Consider the following 26,734-nt stretch of genomic DNA (forward strand, 5'->3'; position numbering starts at 1 on the left):
AGGCACCCAGTCTATGTCTCACCTTTGTTACACATCTAGGTTGTTTAAGTTGCTTTCCGCCTCGTATCCTACAATCGGCGCAAACCTGCCGACACCTGGGTATAGCACTATTCAAATATCCATAAAACTAGTCAAGCTCGTCAAGTACAGTCCCGTCGACCGAGATGAATCAGGTTGAGCCCTGAGCGGTATAAGTATCGGAAATCTATTATTTACGGTTGGTAGCATATATGGCCGAATCTCGGAAGTTATTCAACTATCCAGACGCAGAAACGGGCTGTCCTTGGTGTGCTTGTACTTGAACTTCTCCGTCTAGAGCTCCATCTGCATCTGCCGTATTCTGCTGAGCCGAGGCCGGTCCCAGCAGTGGTCGTGGCGCTGGTACTGGTTCTGCTGCTGGCGGTGCTGCTGGCACTGATGGCTCTGCTGGTAGTTCTGCTGGTAGCTCTGCTGCTTCTACTGCTGGTGCTGGTGCTGGTGCTGCTGGTGCTGGTACTGCTGGTGCTGGTACTGCTCTGGATGTTGCTGTTCCTGACTCTGACTCTGGCCCTACCTCCTCTCCAGTCCTCGCAGAGCTGACATCAAACACCTTCCCCAAAGCCGTCATCAACTCCCTGACCCCATCCCCCTCCCTCTCCTCATTCGCAAGCACAACCCTCCCTCCCAAAATCTCCGCCGTCTTAACCTTCCCCCCATAAAACCTCCTATTCGCCCCGCGCCGCTCAACAAGAACCCCAGACTCAATACTCACGCCCCCAAAAAGCCCCTTCGTCTTCGCAAAGCTGACCATCTTCCCTACCCCAGCACCGCTAAAGCCACCCGCAATCTCCGCACTCCGACCAACGGGGCCGAACGCGATACTGAAATTCCCTGAGAGTGTGAGGGACCCGGACTTGGAGAATGTAGATAAAGACGAAGCGGAATTGAAAATGAACACGAAGTCTGTGAGTTCGAAACCGACTTGGCCGCCGAATCCAAAGCCGAAGATACCTATCGCTGAGGGGGGCGACCAGCGGCCCCAGTTACCACCAGGAGTGGCTGTAGTAGTGCCATCCTCAGTACAATTCGGCCCATGTTCATGTTCAGGTTCAGGTTCATCAGGGAGACGCGCAATAAGCACGCCGGATCCAAAACGGCCAGACCCCAGGAACCCGGCTTTTGTCACGGTTAGAACGGCGATACCCTATTCATAATAAGCATATGCATGAGGATGTAGGCAAAAAGCTTAGAGCAGGGAAAGAAGAAAGGTTCAACAGACCTTAGCCTCTCTCAAAACATGCTCAGGCAGTTCGCGTCCCGGACTCCCCCGCCACGAGCCATTGACGAACGAATCGAGTATCTGCGTTGCTTTCTTGCATTCGCCTGTTCTCGTCAGTTTGGAGTGATTTGTTTGGCCCGGGTCGGATTGGGTTGGGTAGAGGGGTTGAAATAAGGAAACGGGAATTGGTGGGACTTACTGCCCAGAGACGCGGGCAGCGGGTTATGCATGCCCTTTGGCATGGCTTCTGCAGGGTGTATCTACTGTCAGGGTGACATGAGATGGCAATGGTGGCAATAATAACAATGATAATGATAATAATAATAATCAGGCTGTGAGAAAGGGGAAGCTTGACAGAGAGGGGGAAAGGGGGCGGAATTTAGACTCAACTCAGCTTATCGGCAGATCACTCTGCGGCGCAGTCTGTGCCTGAACTGGCATTGACGTTGGCGCTGGTGGAGCTTGGACTTCATCTACAATTGCCCATTCATGCCGTCGATCTGCAGAATGTCTATTCATAGTCTGTCATGCACGGATCCATGGTTGCTCTAACCGTGGTATTAGTAGAATACAGGATGAATGCATGTTGACTGCTTAATAAACGGTGTGTATTCAGCAAACATGCCTATGCTTATGCAAATTATCCTAACGCCATGTCCTGCCCACCAGTGTACAACTAACAAACGCCAACTAGAGCTGCAGGCTCAATGCTACATGCCAAAAGTCCATCCTCCGTTCGTGCGGAGACGCTGTCGCTCCGCAACATCTTTCCGGATCTCGTCCTGCGTGAGCCCATCAGGCCCAGCCCAGTTCGCGCTACTCGTCCGGTCACGGAACTTCTTGATCCTCTTGTCCGCCTTGAACGTCTCTTCCAGCGAGAACGGTGCTATCGGTCCGAATATGGAGTCCACCTCCATGCCTTCTTGGTCTCGGAGCAACGTCTCGAGCTCCTTTGGCTGCGCCCAGTTGGGGACTGGGAGCATTTCAGCCTCCGAGTCCTCGTCTTCACTATCAGTCGCGATTTCAGGAAGGTTGATGTTCTCGCCATTGGGGTAATTAGGCGACGGCTTCGGCGCTTTGCTGGAGGTAGCGCCTGGTGTGCGATGGGCCTGCGATGGGCCGGCAGCGTTGGAAGACTCTGCAAAGGGAATCTTGCCACTAGCATACTTGGCCATGTCCATCGGGTGACCTGGTCTCTGGGGTTGGCCAGTCTTGAAAATCGAAGATCCTGGCTGTGCATTCTGACCATTTCCATACATGGATGGCTTCTTAGCCGGTTCCTGAACGAGTCAATATGCATCACTAGTTTGCGTTCTACCGTCACGTACCTTGCGAATGTTCGACTGGCGGATCGGCGGCGCCATTGTTGGCCGCATCGCCGCATGGTTTTCTTCATCGTCTGTCCTCCTCCGCTTAGTTTCGCCAGATGGCTGCATTGCACCAGGTTTAGCAGTTGCAGCGCGGTGGGTCGCCTGCTCCTCCTCCAGTCCTCTCTTGGGCGGCTTGGCCGGGTTGGGTGCAGGTGGATTGATTGTTCGGCCAAGAACCGATCCCAATCGCGAGGTTGGACGACCGGGCCCGGCAGTCTCGCGGTGCGACGCCTGAGAAGCGGTCTTATCCGAGTGGCTCGGTCCCTACATCAATTAACGTCGATCTCATACAAAGAAGAATAGAACAAAAAACATACCGTGTCCGGCTGCTGGCTGCCCTGCCTCTCAAGTCGTCGCGCGTTTTCCAATCGCCGCTTCTCGATCGCCTGCATCTGAGCCGTCTTCTTGGCATCTTCAGCTTGTCGCTCGCGGCGCTCGGCTTCAGCCCGGCTTTGCTGAGCGGCTCGCTTGCGCTCCATTTCTCGCCGCTGCTCCTCCTTGCGCCGCGCCTCGCGTTCTTCCTGTTCCCGCTTCCTTTCACTCGCAAGCTGGGCTTTCCGCTTCGTCTGTGTCTGGCTCGAGACAGAGCTCTTGAAGCTGCTGTTCGAGGAGGCTGTGTGGAGTGATTGGTTGCTGGCCTTCTTCTTCAAGGACGCCGCTTTCGTTGTAGATGGGGTTGGGACGGGTGCTGGTATACTTGACTCGCTAGTGGAGGCCACGGAGGAAGCCAAAGGCATTTGGCGGGAAAGGGCACTGCCGACGCGAATCGATACGGGCTGTGGTTTCGGCTTTTGCTGGAGTTCGCGGGTCGGTTTTGTCGGGCGGCGGTCGTTTGGTCTTGTTGGTTGCGGTGCTGAGGGTTGAGCTGCAGCTTTCGGAGCAGATTCGACAGGTGGCTCAGGATCTTTGGAAGATTTCATCTGGGTTGCTCGGCTGGGACTCGAGGGGAGCGTAGGATAAGTAGCCGGGCCGCGCGCTTCAGATTCTGTACGCGCCCGCTCTCGTGTTGCCTTCTGTTGCGTTGTCCGCAGCTTCTCCTCCTGTCGCGTCTTTTCTGTAAGCTCCTCCTCTCGCTTCCGCTCATCAATCTCCTGCTGCTTGCGCTTTTCTTCCCGCTCAGTGGAGCTCCGCGTTCGGCGACCCTCCTGTCGAAGGGGGCTATGAGCCGATAAAGGTCGCTGGCTGGTTCGTTCGATATCCGTATGTGCCCGTTGGAGTTGGGTCCTAGGTTCGTCCGGCGAAGAGGCCTCTTGTCGGGCAGCCGCTGACACACCTCCGGAGCTCGTGAAGAGGCCTTTGGCAGATCTCACAATCGACTGAAGCCTGGACTTGGACGCACTCAATGGGCCATCTTGACGATGGGGGGAGCCGATCGGTGTCGTTGTCATCTTGTTGTCAATGTTGACGGACGCGCTCTTCTGGTGGCCGTACCGCTGCGGTGAGGAGAAAGCCGGAGTAGCAGATTTACCACGCGGTATTTCCGAGGTTTGTCTAACGTGGGTTCTCGTTGTTCCTTGGGTCGCTGCGCTCTTCAGGGGAGAAGATGGTTGTTCAGGAGCATCGCTTGTTGGAGGCCCGGATGGCTTGCTCGTCATCGCTTTAACTGTCGAAGGATACGGTTGGAATGGTGAGCTCATTGGTTTTATCCAGTCTTCCTCCGCGTTGGGCGTGGATCGAGGGGGGGTGTTCTCTCTCTGTTTGGAGCTGGATGCTTCCGGTTTGGCCTCTGGCTGTGTTGCAGGGAGCTCAGGATATGATACAGGCGCTGACGACAAATTTGCAACTGCAGGGATTGACTTTGTCGGTCGCGAAGGTTGCATTTTTCCGAGCATGCTAATCTTCTCGTGCAGCCGCTGGGTTGATGATTTGTTGTGAAGCTTGGTCGCTTTTGAATCCACGTCCGGTTCTTCATTGGTGGTAGGTTTACTCTCGTCAACATCCATCTTCTCAGCTTGCGGGTTCTCATCCACAGCCTGAGTCATCCGATGCCCAGTCTGTCGGCCAAAATAATTCGTGCCGGTGGCAGTATTCGGCTTGATAGAGTCAAGGTTACTTGTCCTGGAAAGTCTTGAGCCACCGAGAGTTTTGGAACCAAGCGGCTCCCGAGCAGGAAGAGACGCAAAGCTAAGACTGCTCTTGCGGATCGGCGGTCGCTCTGGGGAATCAGCATCTGACGGCGAGCCAATATCGTCCAAATTGTCGAGCGCCATTTCATCCTTCTCCAGCTCGTTCTTCTCAGGCTCCTTGTCCTCTTGGAGTGAGACGTCCTGGGCACTGGTGGTTTTAACTGGTGATGGTTCCGCATCATTGATCGGTGCGACGGCCTCTTTTCCATCCGGCGCGCTTGCTGCCTCGGGCTCATTGGCAGGCCTATCTTCCATGATCGCGTCTTCTTTCGGTTCATCGTTCTTAGCTGGTTCCGCGACATTTGTATCTTCTTCGCGAGTTTCTTTTGGCAGATCTATGTTCATTGGTTCAACAGTGTCACCACGATGGCGCACGTCCTCGCGCGCTGAGTGGAATGAAGCATCGGTTGTGCGGCGGCCAGTAGATGAACGACGCGCCTCTCCATTGGATGTGGTGGGCTCAGCGTCGAACGGTTGTGTGGATAATTGCGACTCGGGCGCGACTTGTGTAAGAACAACCTCGTCGTCGTCATCATCATCATCGTTATCATCTTGCATTCCATGGTAGCCAGAGTCCGTGTTGTATTGTGAGAATGAATTGATGTTCTGCGGCAATTCGGGGTATTGAGGTTGGGTGGGTTCTGTCGCTTTGCTTTTCCCTTGAGTCGAAGAAGTAGGCGCTGAGGGGGCAGTTATAGCCTTTGTGGGTGAACGTTGTACGGCGGGACTAGGGGAAAATTTGGTGTCGGCTCGGTTCTTCTTCACGGATGAGAATATCTCGCTCAGAGGCTGTGGTGGTCAATAAGAGTAATAAACCAAAAGAAGCGGACAACAAACCACGCGATTTTCTGTCGGGTCACGCTTTCGCAGTGTGCGAGGAGTCTTGCCTCGTAGTTTTCCGGGCGTTTTGAAGGCATCTGTGAAGTTACTGCGAGTATGTTAATTATGTCAAAGCTCAGCTCCCGACCGTGAGTCCACCCACAATTGGTTGTTTGAGAAGATCTCGCCCATATGTTCGTCCAACCATTCCATCTCATAGCGCACAGGAAACTCGATTTCTTCCATCTCCTGATCCACTAGCTGCGTGCAGTTCTCTTTTTCAGTGGAAATCCAGGCTGCAGAGCCAACCGGCTTCTGCGCCCTCGCGCCCGCTGCAGCCATGGCGATGTAAACAAAGGCAGCAGGGAGCTGCAGTCGCGTCGAAGAGGGGGTAGGTCGGGAAAGAATTAGCTAAGGTTGAAGAAACCCATCTAGTGAATCTATATCAAAGGATAAATCATCGAAACTCGGTGGTGGGCGGCTGGTGTCGGTGGTTGACTCGGAGATTGAGGTCGACGTAGCTGCGGGAGACAAGCCATCAAAACATCGGCTACGCGTCCCTCCGCCAGATCACGTGATATCGCTTCCCGAATACTCAGGCAGAAACGCCTCACGACGTACAAACATTTACCCCGCGCATTCAAATAGAAGGAAAAGAGAAGGATAGATGGTTATATTTACCATATTTGATAAATATATAGAGTCCGCCGTCTTTAGTCGTGCAAAATAATGTATTGGCAAGCTGCAAATACCATGTCGACCAGTACAGCGAACAAAATATATAATAGTAACAAACCCAAATACAATCCAAGCAACAATTGTTGCTGCTACATATTATGCTGTTTCTGATTATTTCCAAGACACATAATGCGAACACTTGAATAGTAGGATTCTTTAGTAGTATACTGAGTAGCCGCGAGCTTGCAGCACTGTCAATGGCAGAGGGAATTTAGTCCCAGGCCATTGTCCAACTATCTATCTACATCTAACTTGAGCAGCCGTGGCTCTTCACAACCGATCTAGCATTCCAAGTTTGCATCTGCAACCTCTCAAATGGATGTTATATAGTATAGTTGAAGATCGAGGCGATAAGCTGACAGCCTGAATAGGCTCGTCAAGCGGCAAACTCAATTGCGGACAGCTTCGAACGTTGGATTTAAGCTCAAAAACTTCTAAGCTTCTATTTCGGGAGCGCAACTTAAAAAAGCTGGAGGTGCGAGCAGGGCGGATTCCTATGTATCCATACTATAGAGTATAATGCAAGTAATAATAAACAGTTGTTATAGGGATGAGCTAAAAAGGGTCGGAATGAGGTCAGGGTGCGATCACATGCCGATTGGCCTGGGCCCGACTGACGTGGGAATCAAGTCATCCATGACAGAGCGTCTGTCCACGATGGGTTTGGGAGCGACCGGAGTAGGAAACTAGGTAGAAGAGCAAAGAGTGGAAGCGCTTATTTGGTTGTGTTCTCATTGCTGGACGGTGGAACCTGCAGACTCCAGAGTCGGAGCCCAAGTGGAAGCACAGCACACGACTCGCTTGTCAATTGCATCACCCGTTCCGATCCCTATCTTTTCTCTCGCTCCCCTTCCCTGTCCTGCTGCGTCTTTTCCCCTCCTCACCTCCATCGCTCTCCTGCGTCTTTCATCGCCTCTACCCCCTCTTTGACCGCTGTCATCGAATTAACTGCATCTTCGTCGTTCGTCCTCCTCCTGGACCCTTATCAGCCCAGAAAAGCTTTGTTTGTTTGGGACCTTGAGCTTCCGCACAGACACCACAACCATGGCCGACAACGTTGGTCAAGTCAAGTATCCGAATACGGGTTCCAGTAAGGTAAGGGGAATCTCTACCCTCATTCGAAGTGGATTGAAGCTGATTTTCTTTTCTATTCAAGTAATATCATTGCCCAACGACGATCCCGAATACTTGTATGAAAAGTTACACAAACTGACCACTTTCTGCGCCCACAGAAACCCAGGATCCGATAACAAATGGTACTGCAACCACGCTCTCGAACTCTGGCAAAAATACTGACGCGCCGTTAGGTCCGCTCGCTGATGGCATCAAATCCGAGGCCTCCCGCACAGGGCAAGAATTTCGCGACTTGAAGAGCTCGAAAGTGGTTCCTTCAACCACTACGGCTACCGGCCAGCCTCTGACCTGTCAGTTAATACAATCAGACACCGACCGGATTGACTTGACTAACGGTGACCAGACTACCACTCCCTGCTGTACAGCCTTCTCAGCGTAAGTGATGAAAGCCGGTTGTAACCTCCGAAAAATCACTAACCGGGCCTTGCGAATTCCAGTGGGAACAACCTCGTGCCACCGCCGCTTCCTTTGCTAGTGTTGTTGTTTTCATTTTCGCCGCGCGCTACCTCCCTCTTCTCCGCTGGTTTTTCAAATTCCTCTATCTGGCTCTCGGATGTAAGTTTGGACCCTGCGTGGTGGAGGAACATTACTAACCGGATAATTAGCTATGGCTGCACTTGAAATTGGTGGCAGACTATTGCTGTCACAGGGCCTCGCCAGCTCATTCCGTCCTCGTAAATACTATACCCTCCCCAAGGAAACCATTGAAGCTGTGTTGGAGGACTTTGAGCAGCTCGTCGATTTTGTCCTCATCGAGTTCCAGCGCATCCTCTTTGCGGAGAACGCTGTTCACACCGTGGCTGTAAGTCAAACACAAACTGTTTATCTTGATTTAATACATTTCGAGTATTAACTCGATGTCTAGGGATTTTCCGCAGCCTTCTCTGCCTACTGGTTGATCAAGATTCTTCCCTTCTGGGGTCTGTCTCTCTTGGCCGTCACCATCGCCTACCTAGGGCCTCTTGTTTACATTAACAACCGAGAGCTCATCGATGCTCAGATTGAGCATGCTCAGCAGCTAGTCAACTCTCAAGCACACCAGCTGAAGGGTCTGGCGGAAGAGCGCACTTCCCATGCCACCGGACTGGTGAAGCAGTACGTTGGGGACTACAGCAACAAGGCTCAGGAGTACATCGGCAACCGTCGCTCCACCTCTCCCGAGGTTGCCAAAGCTCCCATCGCTGTCCCACCCCCCGCCGCAGCAGTCAAGAAGGAGGCCGAGCCTGAGCCCCTTATCAAGACCACCGATTTCCCCGACGCCCCCAGGGACGAGCCGGTGGCGCAATCCATTGAGAAGCCTCAGTCCGAGACGAAGCCTCTTGTGGCTGCTTAGACGAGCGTCTACCAACCTCATTGGTCCACAGTTTACCCAGTATCGCGGTCAGCCGGGCCGTATTGGAGATCATAGCTACTGCTTAGGTTCAATATCCAGATACCTGGAGACCCAGTCTTGCGCACCGACGCACTGATGAAACCACTTGGTGGAAGGAACCTCAGATGGCAAGCTTGGCCTGTACGATGATGAGATGGTACGAACTTTGAAAGCCTTTTTCTTTTCTAACCCCATTTCGCCCTTTTTCTTTTTAACCTGTTCATGTTCTATCTTCGCTTCGACCTGTTTCTTGTTGTTACTCTTCGTTACTCATTACTCTTTCACCTTTTCATAGTATAGAGTTCGATTTAATTCTCAGACGTTGAACGCTGTTGTACAATTTGCCCAGTGTACGAGATCCTCTTAGGGTTTGTAGCAGAGACTGGCGGACACTGTCGCCTAGCAAAGGTCCGTGATCCCTGACATTGGTCTCGAGGACCAGGCTGTCCAGCGTAAGGGACGTTTCTTCACTACGAGTAATGGCTGTTTCACCACCGAATTACACAACCGGCGGCGATGATCCACCTCTATCTTGTGTGATGCTCCTAGGTTCAAGCAACGAGAGAGGCGAATGATCGAGCGCTGGATCCGAGCGCTGGCGTGCTCCAGAGATGGGCCGCCGGCCTATTCCCCTTACCCCAGATAGATCGAGCGCAGTGGTACAAGTGTTCCCGGGATGTTTTACAATGCCGTTGGAAACAGGGATTACCCGGGCGAGAAATGACCGGGGAGACAGACCGTCTCAGCTCGGCCAACGGTCCTGCGTCGAGCGAAATGAAGGACTGCAGGTGTTTGTCCTGTTTGCACTCCACTCCTGTATAGGTTACTGTCTGTTCTCACTCAGCGCTTCCTCACTCACCGTCTCTCCTCTCCTGCAGAAACAGACGCAGCAGGAACGTCAGCTCGTCGCGCCCTGTCGAATTTTATCTCCTCTTCTGCACCCCGTACTGATCAGCCTTGCGCCCGACTCCACCGCAGCTCTCACGACAGTCCTGCCTTCTGAGTTTACCTGGGAGCGCCCAGTACTCAGCCAATTTCATCTCAATATCTCGTCGCTACGAATCTTTACAAGCCACTGACGCGATGCCTTTGCGTTACTAGACCCTTCAATGTGTCTCAATCGATTTGTCACTTGGCTTGGTGGTAGCCAACTCCCCGTGGGTGTTGTTTCGCACCTCCTCTCAAGAGTTAGCGTTTTTTCAGTTTCTTTTTCCTTGGGTCTCTCCGTCGTTTAGGTTTTCCTCAAAGAGTCAAATTTCAGTATTACAAGGCACCTCCAGTTAGCTTTTCAGGGTGTTGTGGAGGTCCCTCAAGCCCGGTAGCATAGCCAAACGCCATACTGGGCCAGTTGAGTGAAAACCGCATCCACTCCCAGAAAGGATACAGATATGAAAGTGCATCAACCAATGATAGCAAACAACTTCTGTATGCTGAACTCAACCACCTTGGTCAAGCTGCAGAGAAGCCTGCGTGGAAGGTTCTCTTTGACTCCCCATCCACTTAGATGGTTGTGTTCTAGCTCCACTGTATCAGCATCGCCACTTGTGCCATTGATAACCAGGCGCAACTCATACGACGGTCCGTCGGAGTTGAGCAACATGGCTAACACGGGTGTGACGCTCGAGCGTGTGAGGCTGGAGCATACCCGTCCATTCGCTATGTCGCCTGATGACAGGAGGCGAAGCTCATGATAGATTCCATACCACTTTAGGTGTATCTTGAGTGTAACGGATTGTCGCCTGGATGACTGGCTGAGCGAACTCTTCGTTTGTTTCCTTCCTACTATGCACTCTCAGGGGGAAGGGAATGGTCGATCCGTGAGCCAGCGCCTGAAACCTTTCCAGAGACATGACTTACCCATATTTTCACTTTCGGCTTCTGACTTTTAGATTTGCCTAGCCAAAGATCCACACCAACCCAAGCTGCTGTCTTACAAACCACTCCTGGTATTTCCCTGGAGGCAGAGCTGACCGAGGTGGACCCGTTGGTTGGTGGTAGCAACCGCAGCTCCCTGTCATACAAGAAGGAAGGCTTCATGCAGCTTTCCGTGGCCTCAGACCTCTCCGATCCCTTTCTCGCTCACCAGCACCGGCGTGGCCCGTTTGCCTATTGGTCGATAGGCTGTGAGCGCTAATTTTCCGGTTGCTCGAGCGGCTCTCCCACCTGATGGTCGAGTTCGTTGATGGCGCAGTACCATCGTCGTTGATCCCGCCTGCCAGCAATATCTGTATACCATGACTCGGAAAGGGAATAAGCCATGCTCGTCACTGACAGAGGACGGGTGATGCGTTGCGATACATGACTCTCGACCCTATTATTAGCTTTTCACGGGGCCTGGTCTCTCCTAGAGAGCTCACCTCCGCCAGACCGCCATCTCATGTCTGTTTGTAAGGAAGCCAGAACCTAGCTCGGATGACCATAAGCCTAGTTTCAATTTACGGTCAACTCTGCAGGGCCTCCACATGGTTGCAGGAGTTCCTGAAACGTGATTTACCATGTCTCTTGTTGCTGAGCCTGCCACAGCCTAGCCTTGGGTAACTACAGATGGGGGGATGAAACACCTGAAGCCTCGACGAGTTGCGTGCCATGAGCGGCATTCCCGGTTTCCAGACTAGTCAAAAATGGGAGGGAAACAAAAATTGCACCTAACCTGGCGGGGAGGTTCGACTATTCCCCCCGTTGAACTAAGCTGGGAACGTTGCAAAGCAGGGTAACCAGGTACCCCCTTGGGGAGTACCTGCTATACTCAAGCTGGGGGCTTGGAGTATTGCAGATCCGGACTCATCAGAGCCCTTTGATCCGTTCTTGACGTGTGCCTCGTGATGCCACCCGAAGTGTCTGAAATTCGGCGAGGTTATTTTCAAGCCGACCAGACTTTCCATCCAAGACATCCGCCCAACTTGACTGTCTAAAACAGGATTTTGACTCACAATTTGGGTTCACCGCTGCCGTGGCCCCTTCACTTCAAAGAAGGAAGTAATCTAACTGGCGCTGCATTTCCAAATCGGTCAAACGGAGAGGGGGGAAGCCATCAGACAGTCTTTCATCGAATGTCGTCACTAAACCAGTCGTGGACAGCCTTGCACCCAGCAAATCTGTCAACAGAAGTGATATTGCTGCTGATATTTGATGCCACTTTTCTTTCATCATTCCTTCTTGATTCTCTTTCGCCAAGTTCTATCGTCGCCTAGGGCTCCGTCGGCTTCAAACACCCGTGCATCACTGCCTCTTCTCAATAGGCTTTTCTGGATAGCCTCGCTCACCGCAGCCCATTTCGTTTGCGACCTAACTGTGCCTTCTAGAATCATTCATCTCCTGTTGTCTTAGGATCAGACAACGGCGGTCAAACCGATCAGAGTTCTGGATCAGCCTGTCTCCGTTGCGGCCAGCCGAGTGGTCTACCACTTTCGCACGCAGCCGATCTCACCGATAGAACAGAAAAATACCTTCATCTTAGACAGCGGAGATTATTCACTTATAATAAGATGGTGTCCATCGAATCTCTCCTCAATCCTCTTCCCACTCCTTCGCCGACAAGCTCCGCGAGTACCATCATGCTGTGCTCTCCTCGCCAGAAGAAACAGAAGATGGCCAAAGACGCCCCTATCTTTCAGCGCGGAAAGCCCAAAGGCGAAGTACGCTATCCTCCTTGCGAAATGCGAAACGGCGAAATTGCCAGTCTGCATCGTGACTTTCACATCCATCCTTTCGGCAACATCGCCGACTACCCACGCCACATTCCGTATAACAGTGACAAGAAATCATTCCAGGAAAGGACAGGGCGCGAAAGCTTTGAGGTTTTTCAGTACACATTTCAAATTCCCGGGGAAGAGAAGCAGTGGACGGTGATGTGGGATTACAACATTGGTCTCGTCCGAATAACCCACCTCTTCAAATGCAACGACTACTCAAAGGTGAAATAAGCTTGCAATTCAATTTTGGAGAGACAAATGACTAACTGGGCTCAGACAACGCCAGCGAAGATGCTGAACCAGAACCCCGGACTTCGCGATATCTGCCACAGCATAACGGGCGGCGCCCTCGCGGCACAAGGTGAGCAAAATCGCCGACTCAACCCAACTCTATGCACGCCAGAATCATTCTAATATCTCTTTCTTAGGATATTGGATGCCATACGAAGCCGCCAAAGCCGTTGCAGCAACCTTTTGCTGGAAAATCCGCTACGCACTCACCCCCATCTTCGGGGCCGATTTTCCGAACACATGCATCCCACCCAGTGACAGCAATCGGTTCGGCCGAATGATCATTGAGCCCGCGATAGTCCAGATCGCAACGAGGAATGCTGACGAATACCGCTTGCTTGAACTTCGTTCATCGCCGCCAGACTCGTTCGAAACAGACTACCCCTACCGTCCGAGCTCCGCTCCCGGCATCGATAGAGGCCGGACTAGCGTAGCCCTGGGCCGACACATCCTTCCCAAGTCCCACCACCACCAACGCCGCCATCGCAGCAACACCTCCTCGACGTCTACAGATACATCCCTAGTCGGGTACGGCTCGTCTCCTGAAAGAGAATATCACAGCAGCGCCGAGCGGTATTATGCGTCTCCCGTTAGTCCGCCCCGAAGCTCATTTACACCCGTCAACACGCCTCGCAGCAAAGACATCTATCCTAACGACTCGGCCAACCTCCTCCCATCCTCTCACAGACTTATAGCATCGCTTACGAGCCCTAAGGAGAGAGAACGAGAGCGGGCAAAAGCAAGAGTGATTCCTAACTCTGTCCCATCCAGTCAGCCTACACTCACTACCAGAGGCATCGCCATTCGCACAGTCGCAGTCGCGGATGGCAGCGACGCCGACGCCGACGCAGAAACCGACCTTGACTATTATTTTGGTCCCGATCCCGACACCACGTCGTCCGATGAATCTACATCTCCAACCCTCTCGTCGGGCTCGGAGGGTAGCGACAGCGTTAGATCAATCGGTCTTGCGGCCCTTTACGCCGACGATGAAGTCCACCAAGACACAGACACAGAGCTAGCTGAGTACCGCCCATCAAAGAGAATCGCAATAGCGGGTCACAGACGAGAGAGGATAGTACCTCCTAATCCCAAATCTCATCCTTATACGAAGCACGAGGTCTCCCGCGAGCCCGAGCCTGCACGTGGACAAGACTCTGACAGGGGTTTCATCACCGAGCGTCGACCGTCCGAAATAATGGTAGCCCAAGCTTTGATGGGAATGCGTCGGGGATCAGCGAGGAGGCCCGTTAGTTCTCCAAGCGATGTCCATCACGATGTCCATGGTGTTGATGATGGGCTAGAGTATACTCATGGTTGCCCTTGCTGTTGCCCTTGTCATGAGCACGGCCATGGCGATGGTCACCATCTCGCTACTTCCATCACTTCCGGAAACCCACCCAGTCAGTCGGGGCAGAAGAGACGACGTGCACCATCCGCGCCTCCTAACATCCGAACCCACCGCAGCCCTCGCGATCCCGCCATACTTGACCAGGGTTATCGCTCACACAAGGCCTGCCGGTCGATCAAGGCCCAAGTGCGTAGTTCCACTGTCTAGCCATGGATGGTACACTTGGACTAGGAACACCCATTCACACCACCAAAGTCTTTCCCCCTTCTTTTTAGCTACTTGCTTTGGTATTCGACTTGCTTTTCACTATGTTTGTCCTGTCTTACGAAGAAATGAATCCGACAAACAATACTATCCATAGACCGGCCGGAGTTCTGAATTTGAATCTAACTGCTTTCCTTTTCGTTTATCTGAGTTCTGTCTACTACTTAGTCTGTGACTATGTATGACTACGCCTAGCTATGACTATGCACCGCAGTGTCGTGTGTTTTTGTTGTTAGAAATTGTCATTTATTGTCCAGGCATATTCCTTTGGCTAGATAACGTAAAGCTTCTGTTAGACAACAGTCTAGTGAGCTTAAACCGTAGTTGTGTAACTCAGGGAACTCTGCTATGACGGGGTATTCTACAGATCCCAACCAGCTCAGCATCAGAATGTCTATCTTGCCAAGGTAAACTTGTTATTGGGAAACGATCTTAAGAGAAACAATGAATTAACTAATCCTCGAAAAGCTTAATGTAAATTGGAAAATGTATAACAATACTGTGCGAAACAGAATGATAACAAAGAGACGATCAACGCCCTGAGAAAATCGAACTACACTTCGCTTATTCGGACATATCAAATGAATCATCCTGGCCATCTGGTCCATCGTCGCTGTCGTCATCCTCAACCACGTAGCTCTTCTTGGCAGTTGCCGTCCGTCTCGACGGTCGGCTGGAGGTGCTTGCAGCAGTGCGCGCGTTGCTACGCGCAGGCGCTTCGTCTTTCACACCAGCTGGCGAATCAAGGATGTCGTTGGCCATTGCATCAATATCGTCCTCCGAATCATCCATGATTGTCTTCTTCTTGGGCGCGGCCTTTGCCTGCTTAGAGGCATACGCCTTGGCGGCTGGCGAGAGCGTTGTCTGCTTTGTAGGAGCTTTGGTAGTGGAGGGTGCAGCTGCGTCCTTCTTGGGGCGGCCACGACCTTTACCCGCAGTTGCCTTGGGGGCAGCAGCTGCCTTGGTTTTGGGGGCCGCCTTGCCCTTGGCAGGTTTGGCTGGCTCTTCCTCCTCGTCATCGTCATCCTCCAATACACTATCCGACGCCTTCTCCTTGGGCTTAACCTGAATAGAGCGGCGCGGCGAGTTCTGCGGGATAAGCTTGCTGTAGTCAGTCTCGTCTGGGTCGAACTCGTTGGAGAACTTGGAGGTCTTCGAGCTAGTCGGCAAGCCGGTGCTACTGCCAGGTCGTGACGGTTCCGAAAATAGTTGACGAGAATCATTCGCGCCACCAATTCCCTTGACCATTTTGCTCACATCACCAAGCAAATCATCGCCGTTGTCACTCTCGGAGTCGCTCAATGCGTACTTGGGCGCGGCTTTGCCACGACCCGTGCGACTTTGAGGAGCTGACTTGGCGGCTTCAGCCTTGGTGATTTCTTTGAAATCATCGTCATCGAGGACGTCGCTATCGTCGTCTTTGGGCGTGGGTTTGGCAGCTGCAGCTGCAGCGCGACCTCTCTTAGGCGCCGCCTTGGGTTTGACATCCTCGTCATCCTCATCCTTCGGCTTAGGTGCTGCCTTGGGCGCAGCTCGACTCTTCTGAGGGATAATCTCGATATCCGAATCTGCCATATTGACATCGGCATCCTCGTCCTTCAGCTGGGGAGAAACCTTGGCCGGCCCTCTGCTCTTCTTTGGTATGATTTCTTTCATATCAAACTCATCGTCCGACTCACTGTCAGAGCCCTTATCTGTCGGTTTAGGCTTCTTGTTCAAGAAGCTCATGAGACCACCTTGCGGTTCGGCTTTTTTCGCTGCTGGCTTCTTCTTGGACTTGGAGACAACAAAATCGTCATCTGAGTCGTCCACTGCCTTGCGCTTCTTCGCGCCAGCGGCCTTGCCACCGCCCATGGCAAGCTTAGTTGAAGTGCGGCGGCCCTTTTTCTCGTACCCACGACGGCGGCGGTCGGTCTCTGAAAGCTGGTAGCGCCACTCGTTGATGAAGTCATCAAGATCGCGGAGCCAGATATCCTCCTTCGAGAGCTTGATCAACTCATCGATCTCATATTCCTTCTCTCCGATCTGGCGGCGTAGCCTTTCTACTCGCTCTTGGGTCAAGGACCAGATGGCCATTCCCAACAGATAGTCATAAGCGGAAGCAAGATTCTGGGAATCAGCCGGGTCATCGGAAGTCTCGTCTTCCGACCCCTCCTCAACAACCTTCTCGGTTTCACCGGCCTTAGCTGCATCTGCCACCTTGGGGAACGCCTTGAAGCCCTTCTCCTTCAACTCTCCGACGAGAACAGTCTTCTTCTTCTTTGAAACGATCAACTCCCCATCGATGATCATCTGGACAAACCGCGCTTGGTTGGTCAACTTCTCCAACTCTGTCTGAAGTTGAGAAAGTTGGAATTGCTGGGCAGAAGTTAGCGTTTTTATTATTATTATCTAGATTAGGCCGGGGGTTTTACTCACTTTACGCTTCTCATAGAACTTGAGGCGAAGAGTAAAGAACTCCTTCATGATATCCTCAACGCTGTTGTACTTGGTAATTCGCCCCTCGGGGTCAAAGGCAACCAGGTTAGACGTCGCCACGGTCTTAGTGAGCTTGAACTTGTCCTCCAAGACCTCCTGGGTCAGAGGGGCCTTGATATTCTTCTCATCCAGCTGGAGGATCATGTGCACGTCGGAGTTGGTGTTGTAATCTCGATAGTCCTTAATCATTGAGGGTGTCTTGTCGGCCTTGATCATGTCCTCAAGTCTGTTGATAAAGTCTTGGGTCCATGTTCGGACGGGCAACTCTGTAACTTCCACTTCCTTGTCGGAAATTTGCTTGACAGTTCCACTGAACTTGTATCTGTCAGGTCCCAATGGGGTAACGTCACCTTTGAAGCCCTTGAACCACGGCTGCATTGGCTTCATTTCTTCGCCGTTTAACATGCGTTTCAAGTTCTCCACGATGTCCTCGGGGTTGTAGTTGGGAACAGTAGAACTCCATCCGGTACCAATGCCGTCCGCACCGTTGACGAGAAGCATCGGGACAACAGGAACGTAGGTCTCCGGCTCGATCAACTTCCCATCATCCTCGCAGTGTGTCAGGATGGGATCATCATTCGCATGGAAGACGCGTCGGGCGAATGGAGAAAGTCGCGTATGGATATAACGAGCACCAGAGGCATCCGACCCTCCCTTTAAACGACTACCGAAATTACCACTGGGCTCGAGGCAGTTGATGTTGTTTGAGCCCACAAAGTCTTGCGCCAAGCCGATAATAGTTTGATGCATCGATGCATCACCGTGGTGGTACGCAGTCAAACTCAAAACTTGACCGGTAAGATCAAGCACCTTGACATCCTTCTTGATGTTTCTTTTAAGGAGCGTGTACATGACCTTGCGCTGACCAGGCTTCATGCCATCAACAACCGACGGAATTGATCGAACATTATCGGCCATACTGAACTGAATGAGTTCCTTGTTGATGAAATCGGTGTACGAAATCTTGTCCACGGAATGATCCATGAAAGTTCCCGGCTTGAACTGACGAAGCCATTCCTTGCGCTCTTCAATTTTCTTTTTAGAGAATGCAAGTTCAATCAGTTCAACTTCGTGGTCCTGCATAGTATGGAACTCCTTCAAGTGGCGATCCAAATCACGGAAGTAGTCTTGAGCCTCTTCGGCACCGCTGGTACCCAATCCCTTGTAGTATTTGTGTTCCCAGCCGCGCTCATGACCATGCTTCTCTCTCCAGGCATCGTATTCTTGTAGAGTGAAGAATGACACCGATTTGGTCGGGTTTTTAATGTCGCCTTTCCAGACTTTGACAATTGGTGTGATAAACTCGATCAAAAACTCGGGGAGTCTAAGCAAACTCGGAAATTGAGCTTGTAAGAAATTGATCAACAAACCCTTGATGTGAGAACCGTCATGATCCTGATCGGTCATGATCATCAAGTGCCCATAGCGGAGTCCGCGTGTCTCGGTGTATTCCTTCTTGTGCTGCAGACCCATGAAGTTCTTGATGCTTTGAATTTCTTCATTCTTCGAAATCTGGTCAAAGGAGGCATCGCGCACGTTGAGCAGCTTTCCACGCAACGGGTATACACCGAAAAGATCAGCTCCGACCACACCACGACCGGCCATGGCTAGACCCTTGGCAGATTCACCTTCTGTCAAGATCAGGGTGCAACGATGGCCATCCTTTGTGCCTGCCTTGTTCGCATCTGTCAACTTCGGGTTGTTCATGCGAGTTCGTCGACCACCGTCAGACTTTTTGAGCATCAAGTCGGCCTTGTGATCAGCGAATTTCTTGAGAGAGTCGAGAACACCAGAGTTGGCTACCTTCTTGAGGAAGGCGTCGTCAAGAACCGGCTTGCTTCCGAATTGAGTTGATTTTGTCGTCAATTGCTCCTTTGTTTGAGAGTTGAAGGCCGGGTTGACAATCTTTGAGTTGACGAAAAGGAAGACATAGTTCCGAATCTGAGCTGTTTTCAGGATTGACCCTGTTCCCTTCTTGTTCTTCTTGAGCGATTCGGCCAGTCGGTTGCAAATCTGGTCGGCAATGAAGTTCACGTGGGTACCTCCAGATGTCGTAGCGATAGAGTTGACGAACGATACCTGTTTAAAGGAGCCGTCCGACACGGCGAAACCAACCTCCCAAAAAGGATGGGGATTGCAGGTAATAATCGGATCGCTCTTGGAGTCATCGTCACCACGCTCACGGCGGATGGCTTTCGTGTACATTTCCATGTATTTCTTGAAGTTCCGGACAGAAATTCGGGTCCCGTTCAATTTAACGGCCACTTGTGTGGTACCAGCCAAATCATAGACACGTCGCTTGAGAAGTGCCTCAAAATCGTCATCAATGCCGTCCATGCTAAACTTGGCGTAGTCGGCCTTGAAGCTAACTTTGGTGTAATCCTCGCCTTTGGCAGCGGTGATCTTTGGCTTGCCCAGATTTTGCATGTTGTTCGTCCAGGTCTGTCTGTAGCGTTTCTTCTGTTTGGAATCCTGAGTCTCGACTGTGAACTCAGTGGAAAAGACGTTACAAAGCTTAGCACCGAAACCGTTGCGACCACCAGTGATTTTCGCCTGGTCATCATCGTAGTTGGAGGATGTCAGAAGATTACCGAAGATCATCTCCGGAATGTATATGCCCTTCTCATCGTGAATTTCGACTGGGATACCTTTGCCGTTGTTCCAAACACTAATTTCACCGGTCTCCTTGCTGTAGGTCACACGAATCTCGTCCATGTTCTTATCATTTTGCTTATTGTCGGCTGCGTTCACAACAATTTCGTCAAAAATTTTATATAAACCGGGTACGTAAGACACCTCGCGAAACTCCATTCCATCGACCTCCGAGTTGTAGACCCACATTTCTTGTGATGTGCGCTCAACTGACCCGATATACGTATCCGGACGCTTAACAATATGCTCAAGGTGGGAGAGCTAAGTGAAACAAATGTTAGCGCAGTCCTTTCTCTGCTCCTGAATAGCAAACCTACCATTTTGTACTTGTCCGACGCTTTTACTTCCTTGGATGGTTCCTCGCCGTCTAGTGAAATCGATTCATTTTCAACGTCTGCGAGTGGTTTGGCACCGCCCTTCTTAGTGGCGGCTGCCGATTGGGCCTTCTTGGGAGGTGTTTGTGAGAGCATGGAGTCGTCGCCAAAGGGATCATCGTGATCGGATTCATCTTCACTATCAGCCTTGGCCTTCTTCTTCCCCTTGGCAGCTGGCTTTGCTGTCAGCTTTGTTTGTGTTGTTTTCTTTGGAGCAGCCTTCTTCGCCGCAGGCTTAGCCTTGGGCTTCTGTGGGTGGCAAGACGGCGGTTAGCAAGATTCAATAGCCAGAATTGGGGGGGGGCAAAAGCGTACGGGAGCTTCGTCAGGGACGAAATCGGAGCTACCCTCGTCCGCGAAGACGGAGTCGTCCATGATTGAGTCGGAGTCACTCATTGTGACCAGGGAGAACGAAGACGCAGAATAATTGTGAAACACTCAAAATGCAGGAATGAAGTTGAAACCGTAGACAACGAGTGGCAAGAAAAAGGAAGAGAGGGACAGATGTATCCTCCCGGGTGAGAAATGGATTGAAGCGAAGAGGAATAAAGAGTGAAAGAACAACGCCTCCTCCACGATCCCCTCGTTGAATGTTGTGTTGATGCTTTGTTGTCGACGCGCTGGGTTGAAACCTGCGCCCGGCAGGCCCTCTGTTAATGGTTTCTTCCCGGATCATGTGTTTCGCCGTTCCGAGGCCAAATCGGGTAAACTCAAAACACACCATCCGAGAATGGAAGGCACGATCAAAACACCGCGAGCGGGGTTCCCTCTATTCTTAGCTCCACCTCGCCTGCTTGAGTTCAAGTTGGCAGTGACAGCAAGTGAGGAGCCACTGAGGCAGAGATTTCTCTAGTTCTCCTCATTCGACCGATCTGGAACTGCCATTGACGTGTATCGAGAACCATGGGGGATCTCTCGGGCAACAAAGAACTGTCAACAAAGCGTTGCTCAGAATAGAACAGACCACGCAGTTGCAAGTATCCTTCACTCAATATTTAGTTGCAGGACTCCTGTAATCTGCAACTTTGTTTTAAAGCAATTAGTATTCTGTTAGATGACGATTTTTATATAGAGTGTAAAGGTCCATTGGTACAAAATATATAATGAACTTGGACCCTTATCATCAACCATTTTCCCGCCTCCTCTTTCCCGCCCCTCGCAGTTATTTATCTTGCTGAATAAAATAAGTACTGGAAGCACCTTATCAAAGTTATACATCACTATTATTCCCTAGTTGCACCTCTACATCCATGTCGGTTTACACTGTACGGTGAAGACCCTTGAAATGCAGAGCGCAGGTCTGTTGTTTCAGGACGCCCGTATGGAGCGGTATGGCCGGTATTGTCATTTTATCCCCTCCCACCATAGCCAATAAAGCGAGCTCGCTGAATTAAAGGCCCAATTAAAGCCCGCGACATCCACTCCCCACTCAGGCTAAAACGGTCATGCGACGGTTTAATACAGATGACACCGAAGAAGAAGAGCAGAGATCGCTTGTCGTCGAATAGGATTCAATAAGAAGCCCCTGGATGCCATTGTGATTTGAGGTCGTCTCTGGCTATCCTGATACTTCCGTGTTCCACGGCGGTTCCTGGGCTGGAGGTTCCCAGTTCCCAGTTCCCAGTTCCCAAGTTTCAAGTTCCATGGTTCTATGCGGAGATCAGGAGAAGTTCACGGAGCTCAGCTGTTGTACACCGTGAGAGCAGGCTCTCCTTATTCCTTTCAAATAAGTTATACTCCGTAAGGTAGATAATAATCACCTTCACCGCACTAGCAATGAAGCTCTCTGCCCTAGCAGCAGTATTGGACGATCGGCAGGGCGAGACCGTGAGTGGTGGACTAATCAGGAGAAGAGCGAGAGAGGGCCCCTGAACCTGAAGCCCACTTGGAGAGCACTAGACACCACTAACCTCACCATCTCCCGAATTCAAACCCTGGCCGTTTCTCCTTCGTTTCTCCCTACTATCTCCCAATCTCCCCGTCCTCTTCAGACTTCAGCCCATTTCCTCGGTCGCGCCGTCGAGCAATGCCGCTGTCTGCCGTCCCCAATCCATCGGCCGCTCTCCCGTCTCCTTATCGCGTCTCCCATCGTTGACCCCTCCGATCCAACCCTCGCGTTTCACCCCTCGAATTCGTTTCCACGAAGTTGAAGCCCCCCGAGGAATGAGTCTCTGAAGCTTCCTTGAACAGTTGAGCTATACTAGGCAAATGTCAGCAACCATGGAGCAAACTGAAGCCTCGCCGCGGCCCAGTTCGGACACGGTCGTCCGTACCCCGAGCCACACCGACTCTATGGTGACGGTCCCTCTGTCATCCAATTCAGAGGACACCCAACCCGACTGGCGCACTCTTGATATTCCCCAGACTCCTGTCGAAAGCACGCCGCATTCCGATGACGAGATCGACCGCAAGACCACACCCACGCCCACCTCCGCGAGGCCAGACCTGGAAACTGAACTCGCTCGAACGCGGATTAGCGAAGAAAATGACCGAGCAGACACACTTGAAGGTGATGCGGTGGATTGGGAAGAGCTGGAAAAAACAGAGTCACAGGAGCCTCGCACGGAAGGGTCCGATGAGGTATGTTCTGCAGCATGACGTGGACTGGAATGGAAGGAATGTTATTGACATTATTTCCAGACAACCGCTTTGTTGTTAGCTCGGCTGGAACAAGAGAACAACGCTTTAGCTACCAATCCAAAATCTGGCCTAGGAAAGGTTGCATCGCAGCATATACAGCAGCGTCAGTCTCGATCACAGTCCCTGCATCAGATAAAGCGCTTGATCGATGAAGACCCTCGATCCTCTCTCCGCTACTCACAACTTCCACTACCTCCGCCCATGACCGAGCTCGAATTCTGGGCTGCTCTAGTTGCAGACTACCCACAAACCGTGCAACGACTGCCGACTTTGACATCAAATAAAATGAGAGGCGGGGTCCCACCTCCCTTGCGTGGTGTGGTCTGGCCAAGTCTGTCAGGCGCAAGGGACCCTTCGCTATTGACTGAATATCAGAAACTTTGTGGCGAGACCAGCCCATACGAGGGATTGATCGGAAAGGACATTGGCCGCAGCTTTCCCAATGTTGAGATGTTCCGTGATCCAAATGGCGAGGGGCAGCAGATGCTTGCTCGCGTGCTCAAGTGCTTTAGTCTTTACGATACGAAGATAGGCTACTGTCAAGGCTTGGGGTTTGTGGTTGGTCCTTTGTTGATGCACATGTCGGATGCAGAAGCATTCTGTGTGCTCGTGCGGTACGTTTGACCGAGTTGGATGAATGATGGAGACGCTGATTGTTTTAGACTTATGGACCATTATGATCTCCGAACCTGTTACTTGCCCGACCTATCAGGCCTGCACCTCCGCGTCTATCAGTTTCAAAACCTCCTTGCGCGTCTTCGACCTGCACTATTCGAACACTTGGAAACGTTGAATGTGGAGCCTGCATATGTTTCACAATGGTTCCTATCGTTCTTCGCTGTGTCGTGCCCTCTCCCAATGCTTCTTCGAATTTACGATGTTATTTTCCTGGAAGGAGCTTGCGAGACCTTGATGCGTGTTGCCCTTTCGCTAATGCAGCGGAACGAAAAGAAGATCTTGGCCTGTACAGAGTTTGAAGATGTCATGCAGCTGTTGCTTTCTAGGAGTCTCTGGGATACGTAAGTTGTGAGGTTATCCTCCTTTGTGCCAGACTTACTGATTTGTGTAGTTACGCTTTTGACGCCGACGACTTTGTTAACGACTTCGTTTCGTTGACTAACCTTGTCACGAAGGAAAGCCTGCAAGCGCTTGAGGCTAGTTACAACCAATCCCAGGGAGTTCCGACAGGAATATCCTTCCCTCAGATGCAAGCTGCGGCTTCGCGATTCCTGGGTAGATTCTGGGCTGGATCTGGACCGCACACCTCGGTCAAATCAATCAACCTAAATCCCAAGGACGCCAACACACCGAACAATCTCCGCCGGTCAACCTCCAAACAGAGCATGACGTCGACACTCAACTCGGTCGAGTCCACGTCTGACGCCAGCACAGCGCCCACGGAGCTGTCCGTCGACGCGCAGAAGGCCCGCACGAAATCCGCCATGTCCCAAAACAAGGATCGCGACCTCCATACCCAAATCGAGGATCTCCTAATGGCCCTCAGCGACCTTCAACGCCAGCAAGCCGACCTCTCCCGCGAACTCCAACAAGAACGAGAAGATCGCGAAGAAGACCAAGCCCTGTCCAGATCCATGCTCGAATTCATCAAAGAATCCCCTGCTGCGGACTCCGCCCCTGCCGAACTCCTCAGCAAAGCTGAAGAGCGCTTCGCAGCCGTAGACTCCAATAAGCACACGTCAATTGACCAAACCAAGCACCAGCTCCGCGACGACCTCGACCAGTGGAAGAACATGTACTCCGTGGAAACCGGGCGGTGCCTGGACCTGACGCGTCGAATGGACGAACACGAGCAGGAGAACTCCTCTCTTCGAGAACAGCTCCGCGAGGCGCGAGGCCGCATCCAAGACGGATATCGCGATCGACAACGCCTAGAAAGAACCGTCCGTGACCTCCGAAATATCAAGACGCCCACCCCCGACACACCACCAGAATCTTACGGCTCACCGACAAGCGAAAAGGGCGAAAACACCGGAGGTCTCCGCGAGCTTAAACTCGCGCGCTCCGCATCAACAAAGAGCACAAGAAGGAGCACAACATTCAACAAACGAACTAGCAGCCTGGGCCTACAGAACGTCCTAGCAACCGATAACAACCGACCACCGGGCGAAGAAGCACTGCTTCTCGAGCTCGTAAACGCAAAAACAGCAGAGGCGGTAGCGAAGCAAGAACTGGAAGAAGTTAAAGGGAAGCTCGACTCGCTGCGGAAAATGGTTGGCGGGTCCTCGCGTGGATTGGGCCGGTCTTCGACGGCGGAGAACCGTAACTCATTACTAGGGTTGCCCCCGATCTCGAAGGCACCGACTGAACCCCCTGCATCATCAGGTGGGTTCTTCAGCGGATGGGGAAGGTAGATAGAGTATAGATGTTAGATATGATCCTGTACATATACATAGATACGAATTTGCTGAGCCACTGCATGTCGAAACAAGCACTGAATAGACCCTTCTCTATATCCTGACCATTCAAATCTCCATCCATTGAACGAATTAACCGCAGGATCCAGCTCCCATGGGCCGACATAAGTACAAATAACAAAAAAGATACAAAAGCCAGCCTACTCCCTCAACGAAGAATAAGCCTGCAACGCACCCATAACCGCAACCGCAACACCATTACTCGTAACCCCACGCTTAAAATACCATCCCGAGCTCCCCCACATAACAGCAACCATAAGCACCGCAATGGCCTTATTGACCGGGTTCCGCAGTTGCTCTGGCGCCTGAGCCCAGTTGTAGTTCAGGAGTGCTAGAGTGCGTGCGTTAGCCAAACATAGGGTTCACAAAGTAAACTAAAATTAAAATTAAAAAGAGGGATACTGAGACGCACCGTTGACCAAGAAGAATACACTCCCCTGGTACCAGCCCGCGCGGGCACAGGTATCAGCGTTGCTCGGCAGGGCGCGGAATTGCGGGGAGGACTGCCATTCTTTTGCGCCGAGGGTGTGGCCTAGGGAGACGAGGACCCAGGTGGCGCTGGTTACTTGGAGGGCGGAGGGCATGTTGTGTTGAGATTGGCAATGGAGACAATTAGTTATAGTTATTATTACTGTGTAGAATAATAGAATTGAAGGGAAAGGAGGTTATTAAATACGGTAACGGTACTGAGGGAGTGCTCCGCATGGACTGGACCGACTTGCCTCGGCTGAGCTCACATGACTTTCTTCCATATGAGTATAGGGGATGAGTGGGGTATATTGATTACATCGAGTATCTTGGTGATACCGTGAGAGTTTGGTTTTTTGCTTTCGTGACGAGCATGGGGTACAATATTTGGGAAGTTTTGGAGTCGATATAGGGGGTCGATATAGGGCTTAACAGGTGACATTATGTAAGGCTATCGCTGCAAGATCAATAGGTATAAGGGTATAATACAAAGCCGCAACGTAACAGAACATGCTTAATAAAAGCCTTAACTATGATGTATGCTTCCCCTCTCTTAAGTCTGAATGCTGCGCATTAGACAACTTATCCTTCTCAGGCGAGTGCGCCTCAAAAAGCTGGGTATTCTCCGCCTCGAACAACTGATTGTAATCACCAGGCAATTCCGTTACATATGGCTGATCATCGATCTCATGGTAAGTTGTCCCCCCAGATTCGGAATCCACGGGTAATTCAGGGGTTTGTAATTGCGCATCCCAATCGCTTTTGCTATGCAGCTTCGCCCACCGGAAGCAAAACAGCAGAATCCCAACCCAGTATACGAGAATGATAATAGAGCCAAGGGTACCCCAGATCGCCAATCCAACGAAGCTTAATCCAGAATACAGAGTGATCGTGTTGCCGACAAAGTGCCTAAAAATATGAGCTGCCTATTGCGGTTTGAAGCAAGATGGCGTGTGTTGAAAGAAAGCTGGCTCAGTGAGCTCTAGACAGAGATAACCACCGTCGTTTTAGCTTCGCAAGATATGGTTGCGGTTCGTCGTTTCCGAGTATGGAATGCCTTGGTCCCTGTACGCCGCATTCTGTGCCCGACACTACAATCTGATGTGTCAACAGACAATTCCTTCCCCACGGTGGCCAAACGATAATATCACAATAATCCTCCACAGTTTCTTGTTAATCCATGTTACTCTGTAGAGTTTCATAGATAACTACTAATAGAGAGCACTCGTCCGCGGGGTAGCCACAATCATATAGCTCTTTCACTTACCTATT

The 26,734-nt window shown here is 51.6% G+C and overlaps 7 protein-coding genes across 7 annotated transcripts; 3 read left to right on the plus strand and 4 right to left on the minus strand.

The window, feature by feature from the left end:
* Window positions 1-256: 256 nt before the first annotated feature.
* Window positions 257-1,500, minus strand: APUU_60096A (uncharacterized protein; the record flags this gene model as incomplete). The annotated part of the gene is made up of 3 exons (XM_041706902.1): window positions 257-1,183; window positions 1,259-1,362; window positions 1,458-1,500. 3 exons carry the CDS (start codon window positions 1,498-1,500, stop codon window positions 257-259), a joined length of 1,074 nt encoding a protein of 357 aa, XP_041559242.1.
* Window positions 1,501-1,968: 468 nt separating this feature from the next.
* Window positions 1,969-5,915, minus strand: APUU_60097A (uncharacterized protein; the record flags this gene model as incomplete). The annotated part of the gene is made up of 5 exons (XM_041706903.1): window positions 1,969-2,538; window positions 2,587-2,892; window positions 2,946-5,543; window positions 5,592-5,682; window positions 5,737-5,915. The coding sequence occupies 5 exons, from the start codon at window positions 5,913-5,915 to the stop codon at window positions 1,969-1,971; spliced, it is 3,744 nt and encodes a 1,247-aa protein (XP_041559243.1).
* A 1,440-nt stretch (window positions 5,916-7,355) lies between these two features.
* On the plus strand, window positions 7,356-8,778 carry APUU_60098S (uncharacterized protein; the record flags this gene model as incomplete). The annotated part of the gene is made up of 7 exons (XM_041706904.1): window positions 7,356-7,401; window positions 7,544-7,567; window positions 7,619-7,735; window positions 7,789-7,820; window positions 7,883-8,000; window positions 8,051-8,247; window positions 8,311-8,778. The coding sequence occupies 7 exons, from the start codon at window positions 7,356-7,358 to the stop codon at window positions 8,776-8,778; spliced, it is 1,002 nt and encodes a 333-aa protein (XP_041559244.1).
* Window positions 8,779-12,302: 3,524 nt separating this feature from the next.
* Window positions 12,303-14,358, plus strand: APUU_60099S (putative APSES transcription factor Xbp1; the record flags this gene model as incomplete). Its single annotated transcript, XM_041706905.1, has 3 exons — window positions 12,303-12,731; window positions 12,786-12,870; window positions 12,938-14,358. 3 exons carry the CDS (start codon window positions 12,303-12,305, stop codon window positions 14,356-14,358), a joined length of 1,935 nt encoding a protein of 644 aa, XP_041559245.1.
* Window positions 14,359-14,979: 621 nt separating this feature from the next.
* Window positions 14,980-20,315, minus strand: TOP2 (DNA topoisomerase 2; the record flags this gene model as incomplete). The annotated part of the gene is made up of 4 exons (XM_041706907.1): window positions 14,980-16,773; window positions 16,834-19,806; window positions 19,863-20,168; window positions 20,235-20,315. 4 exons carry the CDS (start codon window positions 20,313-20,315, stop codon window positions 14,980-14,982), a joined length of 5,154 nt encoding a protein of 1,717 aa, XP_041559246.1.
* A 1,812-nt stretch (window positions 20,316-22,127) lies between these two features.
* On the plus strand, window positions 22,128-24,931 carry APUU_60101S (putative GTPase activating protein (Evi5); the record flags this gene model as incomplete). Its single annotated transcript, XM_041706908.1, has 4 exons — window positions 22,128-22,499; window positions 22,560-23,173; window positions 23,222-23,578; window positions 23,629-24,931. The coding sequence occupies 4 exons, from the start codon at window positions 22,128-22,130 to the stop codon at window positions 24,929-24,931; spliced, it is 2,646 nt and encodes an 881-aa protein (XP_041559247.1).
* Window positions 24,932-25,134: 203 nt separating this feature from the next.
* On the minus strand, window positions 25,135-25,578 carry APUU_60102A (uncharacterized protein; the record flags this gene model as incomplete). The annotated part of the gene is made up of 2 exons (XM_041706909.1): window positions 25,135-25,325; window positions 25,407-25,578. The coding sequence occupies 2 exons, from the start codon at window positions 25,576-25,578 to the stop codon at window positions 25,135-25,137; spliced, it is 363 nt and encodes a 120-aa protein (XP_041559248.1).
* Between the last annotated feature and the right edge of the window lie 1,156 nt (window positions 25,579-26,734).

Source organism: Aspergillus puulaauensis, chromosome 6 (genome assembly GCF_016861865.1).
Source record: "Aspergillus puulaauensis MK2 DNA, chromosome 6, nearly complete sequence".
Taxonomy (NCBI): Eukaryota; Fungi; Ascomycota; class Eurotiomycetes; order Eurotiales; family Aspergillaceae; genus Aspergillus; species Aspergillus puulaauensis.